This window comes from Pristis pectinata, chromosome 26 (assembly GCF_009764475.1).
Source record: "Pristis pectinata isolate sPriPec2 chromosome 26, sPriPec2.1.pri, whole genome shotgun sequence".
Lineage (NCBI taxonomy): Eukaryota > Metazoa > Chordata > Chondrichthyes > Rhinopristiformes > Pristidae > Pristis > Pristis pectinata.
In genome coordinates, this window is record NC_067430.1 from 2,463,518 (window position 1) to 2,481,547 (window position 18,030).

At 45.3% G+C, this 18,030-nt stretch overlaps 1 protein-coding gene across 1 annotated transcript in view; it reads right to left on the reverse strand.

The window, feature by feature from the left end:
* The window catches only part of LOC127583413 (uncharacterized), a 44,496-nt gene extending 33,927 nt beyond the window's left edge, over nt 1-10,569 (reverse strand). The window contains exons 1-4 of the mRNA XM_052039376.1: nt 10,552-10,569; nt 5,218-5,247; nt 741-774; nt 625-645 (exon numbers count right to left, since the gene is read on the reverse strand). Of these exons, the coding sequence (XP_051895336.1) occupies nt 625-645; nt 741-774; nt 5,218-5,235 (73 nt within the window). The 5' untranslated portion in view covers nt 5,236-5,247; nt 10,552-10,569. The remainder of the gene's footprint in view (nt 1-624; nt 646-740; nt 775-5,217; nt 5,248-10,551) is intronic.
* Nucleotides 10,570-18,030: the final 7,461 nt, after the last annotated feature.

Sequence of the window (18,030 nt, forward strand, 5' to 3'; positions counted from 1 at the left end):
AAGAGGAAGATATTGAACTACAGAGGGTGTTGAGCTGTGTAAGCATGGCTGTTAGTGCACCTATACCAGCGAGTAGTGAATATCCCACTGCATGACCTCCTTAAACCTTGTGATCAGAGGTGTTTGAGGTGTCAGAAGGTGACCCACTCTGTCCAGGGTAGAGAACTCAGCAATGAACTTTTGGCGAAGACAGCTCTGTTTTATTTTTCTGTTGGAGCTGGTTAATAACTGGCACTTGTTTGGTGGAAGGGTTAATCTGCCACTTATCAACCTTGTCCAAATCTTGCTGTAAATGTCATTATCTGAGGAATTGACAATGCAGTTGAGCAGTGGGGAGAGATTCCATCTTTGTAAATTATCAACTCATCCCAGGATGTGTCATTGGAGCCACTGGACAGTTTAAGTTCAGGGGCCAGGCAGGTCCAGAGAATGGAAGACCAGTTAATGTTCAAAATTCATCGTAAGTGCTTCAGAAGGACCATTTTGTTCCTCTGTTGTAATTTTTGTTGATTAATATAGTTTTAGAACATACTGGATGAAGCTTTAAAAAGCTTTGATCTTGTCGTCATTATTTAGTTAAAACATTAAAGTTTTCAATATTTAGAAAGGAAGAGATATACTCACTGTGCAATCCAGCAACATAATCTAAAAGCAAGTAATTCAGTTAATTACCATTTGAAAAATAATCTGAATTCATAACAAAAGTTTGTAAATGTTAAAATACTATTGGCAATACTTACTGTTGGGGCAGAGTATGGTAATGGTTATAAATACCTGGAATTAAACAAAGACTTCAGGAAAACAATATTTCAACACACTTGTTTTGTAAATAAGTACAGGAAATGTTGGTTGAGTAAACCAAATTAAACTTGCATCTTGTTGTTTTGCAACAATAATTTTGTACAGTTTTCAATAATAACTAGAGAATATCACCAATAATAATTTTAGTAAATTGCTATAACTAGTATGCAATTAGAAAAAAGTAACCAAAGAACTAATTAACCATTTACAAGTAACCATTGAATCCAAGGAAATCCAGTGTAAGCTCATGGTACCCTTTCTCGCCTTCCAACTAGACGTGTTGAAGTCACACAGTCACAGTGTCATTCAGTACAAAAACAGGCCCTTCCGCCCAGCATTTCCACACCAAACATCAAATATCTATCTATACTAATGCCATCACTTGGTTCATAGCCTGTTATGCCTTGGTGATTCAAGTGCTCATTCAGATACTTCTTAAATGCTGTGAGAATGTCTGTCTCCACCTCCTCAGGCAGTGTGTTTCAGATTCCATCCATTCTCTGGTACAAAGAATTCTTCTCACATCCTGTTTCAACCTCTTGTCCATAAGTCTGTGCCCTCTCTACTTTGGGGAATAATTTCTTCGTATCTGGTCTCTCTTTGCCCTATAACTGAATCACTCTATCCCAGCCAACACCCTGGTGAATCTCCTCTGCACCGTCTCCCGCATGATCACATCCCTTTCGTAGTGTGACAAACAGAACTTCACACAATACACCCAGCTGTGGCTGAACCAATGTTTTATGAGAAACACGATGATGCTGGAGGAACTCAGCAGGCCGGGCAGCATCCGTGGAGAAAAGCAGGCGGTCAGCGTTTCGGGTCAGGCCCCTTCTTCAGGACTGAAGATAGGAAAAGGGGAAGCCCAATATATAGGAGGGAAAAGCAGAGCAGGATAGGTGGACAAAAGAGGGGAGGCAGGGTGGACGCAAGGTGGTGATAGGTAGATGCAGGTAAGAGATGGTGATGGGCAGGTGCAGGGGAGGAGGGGAGAGCAGATCCACCGGGGGAGGGGTCAAAAGTAAGGAGGAAAAAAGGGGGGTAGAAAAAAGAGAGAGAGGCTGGGAAAGGGAAGAAAAGAAGAGGCCTGGTGGGGGTGTGGGGATTACTGTAAGTGGGAGAATTCAGTGTTCATGCTGTTAGGCTGCAAGGTTCCAAGACAGAAAATGAGGTGCTGTTCCTCCAGTTGGCGCTTGGAATTCTCCTGGCAGTGGAGGAGACCGAGGACTGACATATCAGTGATAGTGTGTGGGGGGGGGGGGGGGGGGGGGGAAGTTGAAGTGACTGGCAACGGGGAGATGCAGATCGCAGTTACGGACAGAGCGCAGGTGTTCTGCAAAATGGTCACCTAGTCTGCGTTTGGTCTCACCAATGTAGAGGAGGCCACACTTGGAGCACCGAATGCAGTAGATGATATTAAAGGAAGTGCAGGTAAATCTCTGTCTCACCTGAAAGGACTGTTTGGGTCCCTGGATGGAGGTGATAGAGGTGGTGTAGGGGCAGGTGTTGCACCTATGGCGGAGGCAGTGGAAAGTTCCCGGGGTGGGAGCGGGATGGGTGGGGGAGGAGGAGTGAATGAGGCAGTCGCGGAGAGAGCAGTCCCTGCGAAAGGCAGAAAGAGGTGGGGAGCAGAAGATATGCTTGGTGGTGAGGTCCCGTTGGAGATGGCGGAAGTTGCGGAGAATAATGTGTTGGATATGTAGGCTGGTGGGATGAAATATGAGAACAAGGGGAACCCTATCCCTGTTGGGTCTGGGAGGGGTGGGGATGAGAGCAGAGGTGCGGGAAATGGTAGCGATATGGGTGTGAGCTCTCTCGACCACAGTCGGGGGGAAGCCATGGTTAGTAAAGAAGTTGGACATCTCGGATGTCCTGGAGTGGAAAACCTCATCGTGGGAACAGATGCGGCGAAGGCGGAGACATTGAGAAAAAGGGATAGCATCCTTGCAGGAGACAGGGCGGGAGGAGCTGTAATCGAGGTAGTTGTGGGTGTCAGTGGGTCTATGGAAGATGTCAGTGGATAAAGAATCTCCTGAGATGGAAATGGAAAGATCGAGGAAGGAGAGAGAGGTGTCAGAGACAGTCCAAGTGAACAGGGTGAAAACTTGTGGCAAAATTTATGAAACTGTCAAGTCTCGCACGCGTGCAAAAGGTGGCTCTCATTGGTGCCACCTCTTGTGTGACCTCCAAGTGTGGCCTCTACGCTGGCAGGACCAAACACAGACTAGGTGACTGTTCAGCAGAACACCTGCGCTCTGTCCGTAACCCCTATCTGCATCTCCCTATTGCCAGTCACTTCAAATTCCCCTCCCACTCCATCACTGATATGTCAGTCCTCGGCCTCCTCCACTGCCAGGAGAATTCCAAGCGCAAACTGGAGGAACAGCACCTCATTTTCCATCTGGGAACCTTGCAGCCTAACAGCACAAACATTGAATTCTCCCACTTACAGTAATCCCCACACCCCTCCCCACACCCCCCTCCCCACAACCACCCCCAACCATGCCTCTTCATTTCTCCTTTTCCTCGCTTATCTCTCTTTTCTCTACCCCCCTTTTTTCCTCCTCACCTTTGACGCATCCCCCGGTGGATCTGCTCTCCCCTCTTCCCCCACACCTGCCTATCACTGTCGCTTACCTGCATCTACCTATCACCACCTTGTGCCCACCCTGCCTCCCCTTTTTTGTCCACCTATCACTGCTCTGCTTTTCCCTCCTACATATTGGGCTTCCCCTTTTCTGATCTTCAGTCCTGAAGAAGAGTCCTGACCCAGAACATTGACCGCCTGCTTTTCTCCACGGATGCTGCCTGGCCTGCTGAGTTCCTCCAGCATCATGTTTTTCATCTAGATTCCAGCATCTGCAGTCCTTTGTTTCTCCAACGTCTTATGAAGTTGTACCATCATCTCCCTGCTGTTATAGCCTGTGTTCTGGCTATCCCGTATGCCTTCTTCACCACCTTATCTGCCTGTGCTGCCACCTTCAGGGATCCTTGGACTTCAACAAGGTTGCAGTAGTAAGAATATTTCCTGGATGAGTTCCTAAATACTGAGCAGTATTACTTCAGTCAGACCCAGGCATTCTTCCATTGGCAAATCCAATTTATATCAACTTCACGACATCAAAGCAAACATATTGATCAAGAAACTGCACAGCCTCCAAATGGATGAAATAGTTTGCAACCCCAACTGAAATTAAGGAACAGATACATCTAAAACTCAATGAATAGTTTGCTGAAGTTGTAAGGAATCTGAAGGGTCCTCTCTGTAGAAAAAGTTGTTCCAAAACACCTGCTGAGCTTGTGAACAGCAGTGTTCAGGGGACCTGGATCCAAATGTGGAAAAATAGATGGTAGATCTCTGGAGCACTTGATGCATGCGTCCCATACCACATTGCTGTACCAGGAAAACCAGGGCAAGAGATGGGGATTCAACCCTTTGAGCCTGCCCCAAACACAAACGTTGAACCTGCCACAAACTATTTCTTCATAACCTGCAACTGCCTTATTGATGCTGTTACGGACTCAGTGAATGTCCCTTTAAGATAGAGAGTGTGTGTGTGTATTTGTGTGTGGGGTGTGCTTACGTCAATAGAAGATAAAGGGCGTAATGACGTTGTTGAAGAAGAAGAAAGGAGAGAGAGAGAGAGAAGGGAGAGAGACACCAGCCTGCTAGTTTTCTCTATCAATGGATGAGAAACAATAACTGTGTCTGCCACTGAAATCCATGTATGGAAATTGGAAGTAATCCGGCGGAGTTCACTTTGTTGCTGACCTGTAGAAGGAAACAGGTATTTGTGAGTGGACGACCACGATTCAGATGCTTTTCGGGGTGAGGAAGTCACTACCGAGTAAACACTGAAGTGTCGTTTGGGTTCCATCGTGGAACATTTGGATTTTGTAATTACTCTCTCTCTGTTTCTCTACGTCTACGTCTTATCTTCAGACAACGGTGGTTGTTGAAGAAGCCCTTGCTCATGTTTCACCTTATGGCTTGTGGAACTGAACTTTAAGAACCATTCCTGAACGTGGAGTTTGGGACTTTGTCACACTCACACGAAGAGTTTAGTTTTGGGGTTAACATTCAAGGTTTAACATTTTTGAATTCTAACATACTAACATTTTTACTTTTATTTTACGTATGGTCATAAGTAGTGATTAATAAAATAGTTTTTAACACTGAATCATGCTCAGTGTGTTTCTTTTGTTGCTGGTTCGTGACAATGCTAAATGTGAGATATTTAAACACCTAAAGCAGGGCTCATTAATGCTGCAACCTACAGCTTGATTTGGCTGACAACTTAATATTTGTCACACACCATAATCTCTCCTTCTAAAACTTACAGATAGTTGGTTAAGAAACAGTGGATCGAAAATGAACATTTCACATTGCTCTCTGCTGAATGTGGAAAAACTTACCAAAAATACTTTAACCATTTTCTTCAAACTCTGGAAAAGAAAATTCGCAGTTACAGCCCATTAAATGTAAAATGCATGAAGAAATACATCTGCATAAAATTTACATTCTTGAGTAATGATATATTACAATATGCAATATTTTCAAGTTTAGTGTCAAGGGCATACATACACAGGGTATAAATGCCATGAAAATTAGCTTTTTGCAGCAGCAGCATGGTACATTTCAACAGGACAAACATAAGTTAACATAAACTTAAATTAACATATATTACACAAAAGGCTGTATAATTTCATAATGCTGCTCTGGGTAGAGGCCACATCGGTCAATGTGTCATTTGCCCTGGACCTAGTCTCATTACTCTGAATATTTCAGTCAAATTTCTGTACAGTTTCTCAGCAGAGTAGAACTCTTGCTCAGCTCCTCATATTAACTGACACATTTTAAACTGGGTATCATTGTAGCTGTTCCCTTTCCTGGGTCTATATGAGCCGTCAGGTGGAAGTGAGTACTTGGAGCTGCTACTCTAGACCAGACCTCACCAAGTCTGTGCTCACTTGGATATTGAGGAGTTCTTAATGATTACTCTATTTATTGACATTTCAGCCCAGAAATTAAACTGTTCGCTTCTTTGGCAAAACAAAATCTGTGGCTGTGGGAACCAGAATGACAGGTGCATGCACATGTTTGGCCCACTTTCAGATACTATGTGAGTTGGGGCTCCCAGTAATCATTCCAATGTACCATCTGAACCTGGCATTAAGCTCCTATGTAAAGTCATTGATGAATCCTGTGCAAACTACATTTAGTTTCCTCAGAATACACAGTGGTAAAATGAATGATTCTTAAAGAGACCAACGACAGTTGCCATTATTTTAGAGCAAGTAAGTTCCCTCTTCTGTCATCTTACATGCATAAAAATCTTTTATCCAGATCATCCAGCTCAACCACTTCACTGAGTGGCATTGATGGAGTAATGAGAGTCACATTGGAAAGGTGGAGCTTTGCCTTTGTCCTGAGCTTTGTCTTTGCAACACTTACTGTTTATTTATTTATTGAAAATGCATGATAGCAGACACAGTGGGCAGATTCCCATTTGGGGTGAACTCTGGACTACTTTGGTATTCCCCATCTCCGAGGACATGGGAATGTTGCAGGAGCAGAATGAGTTTTCAGGCAGCTTGTGTAAAATGATTGCAACTGGTATCATTTCCTGATCTCCTCTAACTCCCTGAGCCATCCTGCCCTTTATTCTTTCAGGGGCAGAATTCACTGTATCACTCAATGCAGAGCCTTCCCTTCAACTTGATTTGTTACTGTGGCTCTTTTGGAAAGTCACATGTTGTTGTGTGAAATCGTCCTTTTCTGTCTTAAGGATCAAGGACTCTGGACTCGAGCTTTGTAGCCCAAAACTAGTTTAATCACAAAGGCAAATGCAAGACAGAATGGATGGGAACAGACACACACTCACTCACGCACAGGATACCACGAACTTGAGAGGGGAAGCGCAACAGGGGTAAAATACACTCACACTCACTCACACACACACACACACACACTGATACACACAAGCACCCAATAACAATGTACAACTTCAGTATATAACACTTCAATGCCCGTCCCACACTAGCATTGGCCCTTAACGCTCCCTGAGTCTGAATGAAACGCTCCCTGACCATGTGGTGATGCACTCTTACCAATGATCTCTGCAGCGTTGTCTCATTACTCCTGGAGTCATCAAAAGAGGAAGGGCTAGGGGATGCAGCCCTTTTTATGGTGCTAGGAGGCTGGGTGGAGCCTCACGTGATTTAAACGAGCCAATGGTGTGGGAGTCAAAGACAAAGGTTCCTGCCACAGCCAATGGTAAGGCAGATTCAGAGACAAAGGATACTGGTCAGGCAAGTTCAGAGGCAAAAGGTACTCTCACACCTGAGGGGCGGGTGGATCCGCACCTTGATTGACAGTAGTATCACTTCTGATCAGAGGAGCAATGCTGTCCTCCAGTCAGCGGGGGTCAGTGTCGTTACTGTCACATGACAGCCATGTGGATTTCTCACAACACATGTAGACAATAGCCTCTCAGATGAAATTTTGAATGGGTGTGGGACCTTGACAATTGAACACCAAAGGCAATCATATAAGGGTGTCTCTCTCATGTCCCCACCTATTATTTCACTGCTTGGATACAGTGCCTTGGGTTGTGGTCTACAAAAAAATCCTCAAGCAATCAGATTGACCATGACAATACCTCCAGGGCCCAGCTCCCGACACTGCTGTCTCCTCTACCATTGGTTCAGCTTGCTCCCCCCCCCCTCCTCCTAAAGACCCTTCTTCATGGTGGGGTTGTGCAGGAAGCAACTGGCAAAGTAATCTCCAACCCTCTTTGAGGAGACTGCAGGGCTCTTGGAATGGTGCAGACAAAGACATGACATCTTGGGGACTAGTCGTTCTGCAGCAATCATTACAGTCGCACTCAGTGGGATTCCCTGGAGTGCGACAATAGTCAAAAGCCGAGACAGGAGGAGAAAGCCCCAACCCCACAAAATCTAGCCCCCTTGGCATAGATTGGGCTGAAAGATAGCCCAATGTGGACAATCTATGAATTGAAAGCCTTGCAAACCTACCCTACCCCTACTCCCCACCACAAGATAGATGGCAGTGGGTATAGAATCCCCCTGACCGGACATGTAGTTTCCGGTCAGTTGCTTCGCACATGAAGAGACAGGCTAACTGGTGCAATTTCTGAGCATATGTCTTTTTGAAAACTTCCTGAATGTGGAGCTCAGTAAGCACAGGTGCGCTGCTTCTGACCCCTAATTAAAATTGTTATGGGTCTGATGTGGGCTGATAACCCTCATGTATTGGTTTTATTTCTACACCAGCAAAAGTCTAAGTGTTGTCTGTGAAGCTGCAGGTGTGCCCTCATTAAAACGGAGAAGAGAAAGCAGCTGTCTGACCAATAACACCCGTGCAAAGTTACTAGCAACTGGACTCCACACAAAACTACCCTTTTTCAATGAAAGTCTAACCAATACCTCATTAAACTCAGCATCTGTTCTACAATTCCAGGAGTATATATTACTCAGATGTAAATACTCCTATGTCACAAATACACCTGTAGACCTTATATATTACTCTATGAGGGCAGGTCAGCAGCTGGGTATCCTGAGGTGAGATATTTACCTGACAACCCAAGGCTTTTCTACTGTCTACAGGCGACATCAGGAAGAGGATGGAATCCTCTCCAGCTGCAAGGATATACAGTATGCAGCTCAAACAACCTCATCTTCTGCTGGGCACGTTGCAGCCTCCTGGACTCAATATCAAATTCTATAATTTCAGGTAACTTGATTTCTCTGTCTGTATCTGTCACCCCTCGGTAATATTCACTCAGCTTGTTTGTTTTTTTCCCTCATGCTCTCTTTTTCCCTCTCTGGGAGAGGAGGACATGCCCAGCCTGATCTGCCTGGCATGTCTTCCTGCACTGCAGTTTGCACTCCTATAACCTTTTTGGCATGTTCTTTTGTCTATGTTCTCACTCTCAAACAGCTCCCATTCATTCATTGACCAGATCACCTTGTTTTACAGCGTGTCCCCATGTTTACCCTGGTTTTACGTTATCATAGACAACCCCCTTCCCCACCCTCCCTGCAGCTTAACAAGCTTCCTTTGTCTCCTTCCCAGTTCTGATGAAGGATCTTTGACCTGAAACGTTATCTGTTTCCCTTCCCACAGATGCTGCCTGACCTGCTTGAGTGTTTCCAGCATTTTCTGTTTTATTTCAGATTTCTAGCATCTGCAGTTTTTTTTATTTTCATTAATTTGTCAAGAAGTTTAACTGGGTCAGTGGTTTTGCAGAAACTTTGTCTCACTCTTGTTATAACCCATTCTATGTTTGGCTGCGGCCCCTGTTGGTTGGTGTGCACTTCCTAGTGACTGCTGGCAACCTGCACAGAGATGAGTTGATGCTGAAGAAGCATTCTCCAGTGGCTGGAACAGTGCTTCTTGTGTTGTGAACGTGTCATTTTAAGGGTTGGCTCCCAGATGGCAGTTGTGAGGCTGACTGTGCCTGGAGTCATATTGTACAGCACAGAAATGGGTCCTTCAACCACGCTGACCTCTTTGCCTATCTTCACTTCATTTGCCCTCATTAGGACCGTATCCTTCTATATCTTTAAGTGTCTGTCTAAATGCCTCTTACACGCAGTGATTTTATCTGATCCCACCACCTCCTCTGGCAGCAAGTTGCATATATCAACCACTCTCTGTGTGAAAAACGTACCCTTACATCACCTTTAAAACTCCTTCCTCTCACCTTAAACCTATGCCTACTTGTTCTGATACCTCTACCATGGGAAACAAATTTTGACTATTTGCCTTATCTATGCCTTTCACCCCCTCAGCCTCCTTCACTCCAGCAACAACAAGCCCAGCCTATCCAATCTCTCCCCATAACTAAAGTTCTCCAATGCAAGCAATGTCTGGTGAATCTCCTCCACACTCTCTCCAGTGCAATCACATCTTTCCTTCACTGTGCTGACCAGAACTCCACGCAGTACTCCAAGTACTGCCTAACCAGTGTTCTGTAAAGTCGCAACATAACATCCCAGCTCTTATGTTCTATGCCTTGACTGATGAAGGCAAAAATGCTACATGCTTTCAATCTCAAAAATGAACCTCCTCCCTCCTAAAATGTTCTAAATTTTATACAGTTTAGGTTTTTAATACTGGTAGCTAATTCACAGACTCCTGGAGTTCCTGGAACTCTCTCCCTAACCAACACTGTGGGAGCACCTTCATGAGAAGGAATACAGTGATTCAAGGCAGCAGCCCACCAACACCTGTAGGATGGGCAATAAATGCTGGTTTTGCCAGTGATGCCCAAGTCCCAAAAAATGAATATAAAAAAATTAGAACCGAGGTCTGTAGAATCCTGCATAGAGTATCCATGCTTCTCTTGGTCCTTTAATATTTCACAAATCGAGAGCACACAGAGGTCCTGTGTAAAGAGTGAAAGGAGCGGACCACCTCACAAATCACCCACCCATCTGCCCCATCTATGGAAGAGTCCCTGGTTCTCACATTGGCCATCTCAGAACCCACAAAACCAGAGTGGAAGCAAGTCATCTCGATCCTGACTAACCTGGTAAGAAGAAGGGAAGAAGAACATTTCTTAAACTGGAAACTTTTAAATGCCAAGCTCGGCATCATTGATTCCCATCGTATCCCACCTTCCATCTTTGCTCCCACCCTACAGCGTGTGTCTGTCAACAATTCCTGTTTCTCAGTTAAAAAGAATGCAAAAGTGAATTCAGAAAGAACATTAAAGACCTTACCTGTGAGAGCCAGCTATGAACAAAGTAACATGATAGCGGGTGTTGTTGTGGAAACTGTCAACACCCTATTACCTGTTTTATAGATATTCAGGGGGCCAATAGTTGGAAAGGGGAGGTGATCAAAAAGGTATCATTATACAAATATTTTACATTAAGTTTTATAATCATTGAAGTGGTTGGAAATCATTTGAGAGCTTGATTTTGCAATCTGATCTGAACTGTGCTTTTTTGTGAAGTTATTGCATTCAGAAAATAATATAAAGGATGTAATGAAAAGAAACAAGCAAATCATATATTTATGCACAGTGATGTTTAATATTACAAGGGAACTATGATTTAAGTAGGGCAAGGGTGTGGATGTCTTTAATGTCTGACAACAAGAATCGTCACAATAGGTTTTGATGGAATGTTTGTTATAAGCAACTCAAGAGTGCACATGAAGTCATGCAGCATGGAGATCCTTCGGCCCACTGAGTCCATGCCAACCATCAAGCACCCGTTTATGTTAATCCTACAATACTATTTATTCACCCCACATTCCCATCAGTTGCTCAAGATTCTACTGCTCAATTTACAGTGGCAAATTAACCTCACCCCTTTGGGATGTGCAAGGAATCTGCAGCACTCGGAGGAAACTTATGCAGGGAGAATGTGCAAACTCCACACAGTCAGCACCCAAGGTTAGATTGAACCTGGTTCTCTGGAGCTGGGAGGCAGCAGCTCTGGGCATTCTTTGAAAGCTCAGATGTTTAAAATGTTTTAATTTTTTTTAAGTTTGTTTTGCAAATGCTGATTCTTACTGTTTCTTCAGCAGGGTAATGGTGGTAAGACTATCTCCTGGAATAGTAATTTCTTTAACAGTGAACAAGTATTTACCTAAATCAATCCAGCCATTCTCTCACTGGCAAATTTAATTCATATCAACGTCACCACATCAAAGCAAACTGATTGATTGAGAAATTGGACAACCTCCAATTGGATGAAATAGCTTGGCAACCCCAACTGAAATTAATGAACAAAGGCATTGAAAACATGACAAATAGGCTTTTTTACAGTAGGAGTAACCAAAAAGCGCAGCAAGCTAGGTGTTGACCGTGGCTCAATATGAACACAGGTCAGAAGGCAGTGAGTTCAAATTTTAATCCAGGTACTTCTGTGGTAAGTTGGTTTATTATTGTCACATTTACTGAGGAACAGTGAAAAACTTTGTTTTGCATGCCATCTACACAGATTATTTCATCACATCAGTGCATTGAGGTAGCACCAGTTAAAACAATACAGAATGCAGAATAAAGTGTCACAGCTTCAGAGAAAGTGCAGTGCAGGTAGACAATAAGGTGCAAGGTCATAACGAGGTAGATTGTGAGGTCAAGAGTCCACTTTATCCGGGGGACCGTTCAATAGTTTTATAACAGCGGGGTAGAAGCTAGGGAAGGGCCATAGGTTGTGGTAGGAGCCAAATTTAGGCTGATGGCTGGTCCTGCTGTCTGTGAATTCCCATCTCTGCAGCTCCCCCCACCCCACCCTCTCAGCCGCTCCCCTGTCTCAGCCGCTCCCCCATGTCTCTCCTTCCCCCATCTCTGTAACTGATCCAGACAGAATCCCAGCTCTCCATCCCACAGATCAAAGCCGTCTCTCACCCTCTCTGCCTCTCTCCTTCTTCCTGCCCCTCTCTCCCTCCCTTCCTCTCCCTCCCTTCCTCTCCCTCCCTTCCTCTCCCTCCCCCTCACTCTCTCCCCCTCACTCTCTCCCCTCCTTTTTCTCACCCCTCCCCCCTCCCCGCCTCACTCTCTCTCTCTCCCCTCTCTCCCCCACTCCCTCCCCCTCTCTCTCCCTCCCCCTCCCTCCCCCTCTCCCCTTCCATCCCCTTCCCTCTTGCTCCCTATGCTGCCTATGCCACGCGCCAGTGAGGGTAAGAAGAGGTTGATTTGGCAGATGAATGCGTGGCTGAGGAGTTGGTGCAGGGGCAGGGTTTCAGATTTGTTGATCATTGGGATCTCTTCTCAGGAAGGTACAACCTGTACAAAAGGGACAGGTTACACCTGAACTGGAGGGAGACCAATATTCTGGCGGGCAGGTTTACTAGAACTGTTGGGGAGGGTTTAAACTAGTTTGTCAGCAGGATGGGAACCCGAGTGATAGGTCAGAGGTTGGTGCATTCAGTGTACAAGTAGATGCAGTGTGTAGGAAGACTGTGAGGAAGGATAGGCAGTTGAAAGGGCAAAATTGCAGTCAGTTGGATGGGCTGAAGTGTGTCTACTTTAATGTGAGAAGTATCAGGAACAAAGCTGATGAACTTAGAGCATGGTTAAGTACATGGAACTATGACGTGGTAGCCATTACAGAGGCTGTCACAAGGGCAGGAATGGCTGCTGGATATTCTGGGGTTTAGATGTTTCACAAGGGACAGGGACGGTGGCTTTGCTGATCAGGGACAGTGTCACAGCTGTAGAAGGGAGGATCTCCTGGAGGGATCATCCACTGAGTCAGTGTGGGTGGAAGTCAGAAACAGTAAAGGAGCGATCACTCTATTGGGAGTATTCTACAGACCCCCCCAATTGCAGCAGAGACGCTGAGGAGCAGATCGAGAGGCAGATTTTGGAGAGGTACAAAAATAACAGGATTGTTGTCATGGGTGATTTCAACTTCCCTAATATTGATTGGCACCTCCTTAGTGTAAAGGGGATAGATGGGGCAGAGTTTCCTGGAGGATTCATGACACAGTATGTGGACAGGCCGACGAGACGAGAGGCCATACTGGACCCGATACCAGGCAATGAGCCTGATCAGGTTTCAGATCTCTTGGTGGGAGAGCATTTTGGAGACGGTGACCATAACTCCTTGACCTTTACCATAGCCTTGGGGAGGGATAGGAGCAGATGATATGGGAAAGTATTTAATTGGGGGAGGGGGAATTATGATGCTATTAGGCAGGAACTTGGGAGCGTAAATTGGGAACAGATGTTCTTGGGGAAGTGCACAATGGAAGTCTGGAGGTTGGTTAGGGAATAATGGATAGGTTTGTCCCATTGAGGCAGGGTAAGGACGGTTGACAAGAGATGTAGAATATCTTGTCAAGAGGAAGAAAGAAGCTTACCTGAGGTTTAGAAAGCATGGTTCAGACAGGGCTCTGGAGAGTTACAAGGTAGCCAGGAGGGAGCTTAAGAATGGACTTAGGAGAGCTGGAAGGGGGCATGAGAAGGCCTTGGCAAGTAGGAGAGGAGGATGACTAGAGTGAGGGTCGGACCATTCAGGGATAAAAGAGGAAATATGTGTCTGGAGTTGGAAGAGGTAGGGGAGGTCCTTAATGAATACTTGCTTCAGTATTCACCAGTGAGAGAAACCTTGATGTTTGTGAGGATGACGTACAACAGGCTGATAAACTAGGGCATGTCGACGTAAGGAAAGAGGATGCGCTGGAACTTTTGAAAGCCATTAGGATAGATAAGTCACCAGGGCCGGACGGGATATATCCAAGATTCTTTTGGGAAGCATGAGAAGAGATTGCTGTGCCTTTGGCAATGATCTTTGTGTCCTCACTGGTGACAGGAGTAGTGCCAGATGATTGGAGGGTGGCAGATGTTGTTCCTTTGTTTAAGAAAGTGAGTAGGGATAACCCTGGGAATTACAGACCAGTGAGTCTTAATTCAGTGGTGGGTAAATTACTGGAGAAGCTTCTTACAGACAGGATTTATGGGCATTTGGAGAAGCATAGGCTGATTAGGGACAGGCATCATGCCTATGTGAGGGGCAGGACGTGCCTCACCAGCTTGATTGAATTCTTTGAGGATGTGACAAAGCACATTGATGAAGATCGAGCAGTGGATGTGGTGTACATGGATTTTAGTAAGGCCTTTGATAAGGTTCCTCATGGAAGGCTCACTTAGAATGTCAGGAGGCATGGGATCCAGGGAAACCTGGCTGTGTGGATTCAGAATTGGTTCACCCATAGAAGACAGAGGGTGGTTGTAGATGGAGCGTATTCTGCCTGGAGGTCAGTGACCAGTGGTATTCTGCAGGATCTGTTTTGGGACACCTGCTCTTTGTGATTTTTATAAATGACTTGGATGAGGATGTGGAAGGGTGGGTTAGTAAGTTTGCAGATGACATGAAGGTTGGTGGTGTTGTGGATAGTGTAGAAGGTTGCTGAAGGTTACAACAGGACATTGATAGGATGCAGAGCTGAGCTGAGAAGTGGCATATGGAGTTCAACCTGGAAAAGTGTGAAATGATACACTTTGGAGGGCAGAATACAAGGTTAATGGCAGCACTCCTAGCAGTGTGGAGGAACAGAGGGATCTTGGGGTGCACATCCATAGATCCCTCAAGGTTGCCGCGCAAGTTGATACGGTTGTTAAGAAGGCATATGGTGTGTTGGACTTCTTTAGTCAAGGTATTGAGTTCAAGAGCCACGAGATAATGTTGCAGCTCTGTAAAATGTTGGTTTTCTTCTGCCTCGATGAAGCATTACATAGTGGCTTGGTCTCTGTGGTCTGGAAGAAGGTTGATGCGTGTCGGGTCCCGGGTGCAGCTTGTTGTCCTCAGTAAACACAGACATGCTATTCATGAGCTGACTGCTGTTCTGCAGGGAGAGAGAGAGATGCCTTGCGTGAACAGATCGCTCTTCTTTAGGAAAGAAATGCTACCCACGAGCACCTCTCTGTTCACCATGAACATCTCCTGCACGTGAGGGAACAGAGAGATGCAACATGGGAACAGGACACTGTTCTCCAGGAACAGGGGCACAGCATCTATGGGCCCATCTTTCCTCTGCAGGGACAGGAACGAGCCCCCTCCCCCCCCGTTCAGACACCTCTCTAACATGAACAAAGTGCTGCATAGATTGGGCTGGACGCTGACTCTGGAGAGAACTTCAGGATGACCTCCCAGCTCAGCACTACATCCTGTGAGGGCAGGACGCTCTTGCATTCACCCAGGGAAGGACAAAACCTTTGTAAATCAGGGTCTGTCAGCTGCCTCTGCCTTAGGTTTAGTTAGATCCAAGCAGACTGGGGGACCGTTATCTAACTGGTCCCCTGGGAGGTCACCAAGTATGCAGGATCAGGACACTCCCAATACTACCCCATAGACAACATGCCCATGTACCTCACAGCCAGCCTGGGCTGCCTCTTTAGTTGACTGTCTGAGCTGTCCTATGGAAGGCATCCCATCAAGGGTCATCTGTCACACACATGTGACCAGATTGGTAGGGAAAGAGAGCAGCCACCAGGAGTCAGACCATAGCTGTGGCGAGGAGTGGGTTCCGAGGAAGTTGGGACACCACAACTTACTGCAAGACCTTCAGGGCTGACCCGAATGCTGGTTAGCAGGGATAAGGCACAATGGAGCTTAATCTAAAATCTGTCACAAGTTTCTGTAAGTTATTCTCCACTTAGGTCATAAAAATATTCACAGCCCCTGGAACAATCAAGTCTCTTTTCTTACTTGTCCCATATGATGTCCAGGGTGGAGAACTCAGTCAGTGGTCTGGCATTTGGTGGTTCACTGCTGTACAACTTGCTTTCCTTCCTTAGTAAGTCAGAAAAAGGCATACATTCAATTTCAAATGTCATGAAGTTACATTGGATTGGGGATAACTCTTGAAAGATGTTTTTCAAATAGAGAGCACTTCACAGCACTATAAATCAGTCCGAAACACTAAAACTGTTCTCATTTCTGCCATGTAATTCTGCTGATGAATGAATATGACCATTGATTTCCGGTTTGTTGTGTTCTGGAAAGACTTGAAATGACACTTCCTGAAGACAGACGGAAAGAATTGAATGAGGCAGTGAGCTCAGGTGCTGCATTTACTTAATACTGCCCATCCTCTGCGATGCACACTCTGTGTTCTCTGCAAAAGCTGAATGAACAGATCAGATTGTGAGTGTCTGGAGTGATTCCTTGACTGAGAATGTGTGCAGAATGAATGATCACATTGGACCAGTGTGAATCCAGGACACATAATGCACTCTGGGTACAATGTACATCATCAAGAGTGCCTTGGTAGCACCACAACACATTGATGGACAGAGGTGCTGAACAGGGTCTGCAGCAGGTAGTGGGGGAACCAACATGAGGAATAAACGACACGACTTCATCCTCATCTGTCCACTATAGCATTGGTAGAAGTGACCACTGCACAGTCCTTGTGGAGGTAAAGTCCCATCCTCACACTGAGGACACCTCCATGGTATTTTGCGGCAATACAAACATGCTAAATGAGATAGACTCAGAAAAGACCTGGCAGCTCAAAACTGGGCATCCAGGAGCTGCTGTGGGCAATCAGCAGTAGAAGTGTACACCACCACAACCTGTAAACCCCACAACATGGCCTGACATATCCCTCACTCTACCATCACTGTCAAGCCAGGGGATCAATCCTGGTTCAATGAGAGTGTAGAGGGGCTAGCTGGGAGCAACACCACTGTACCTAAAAGTGATGAGGTACCAGCATAGAGAAACTGCAATACAGGACTATTTGTGAGGTAAAGAACAAAAACAGCCCGCGATAGGTGAAGTGAACTCATAACTGAAGAATCAGTTTGAAGCTCTGTCGTTCTACCACACCTGGTTGCAAGAGGTAGTGAACAATTCAACAGCTAATGGGAGGAGGTGGTTCCAAAAACATTCCCACCCTGAGTGATGCTGGGGTCCAGCATATGAATGCTAGCAACAAGGCTAAAGCATTTGCAACTATGTTCCACCAGAGATCCATCTCACCTCCTTCCTCAAATTACCAACGTCACAGAAGCCAGTCTCCAATCAATTTGATTCACTACACATGATAGCCAGAAACAGCTGGGAGCACTGGATACAGAAAGACTATGGGAACAGACAACATTCTAACTGTAATACTGTAGACCTGCAGTCCAGAACTAGCTCTAGACAAGCTGTTCCAATACTACAACACTGGCATCTACCTGACAATGTGAAAATTGTTCACAAAAAAAAGACAAATGCAACCTGGCTAATTACAGCCCAATCAGCCTTCTCTCAATCATCAGCAAAGTAATGGAAGCCATCGTCGGAGGTGCTGTCAAGTAGCACTTACTCCCCAGTAATCTTCTCATTGATGCCCAGCACTGAAAAATTACTGCCAGTTGGGTAACCATTAAATAATTTCCTGATTAGCTAAATTAGCTGAAAAGTAAGGTATTACACTTTGAGTGCAGTCTGAGCACTTTGGGAAGCTAACCATTCTCCAGTAAGTTTTGGAGTTGCCTTGTGATATCTCATGTTGTCAAGAGAGCAGCCTTTCGAGTGGCATTTAACTAGAGAATACTGCAGGCTGTGTACCTCGTGTCTCTGTTACTGTCAAACTCTGGGAACTCCAATTTATATTTGCAACATGGAAAACAGGCTTTGAATGTCATTAGGTACCTGTATGATGCTGGGAAAACATCAGTGCTAACAGAAATTGCTGGCATGTCCAACTTTGCAGTTTTACCCAGAAATTATTGTAAACACAATTTACTC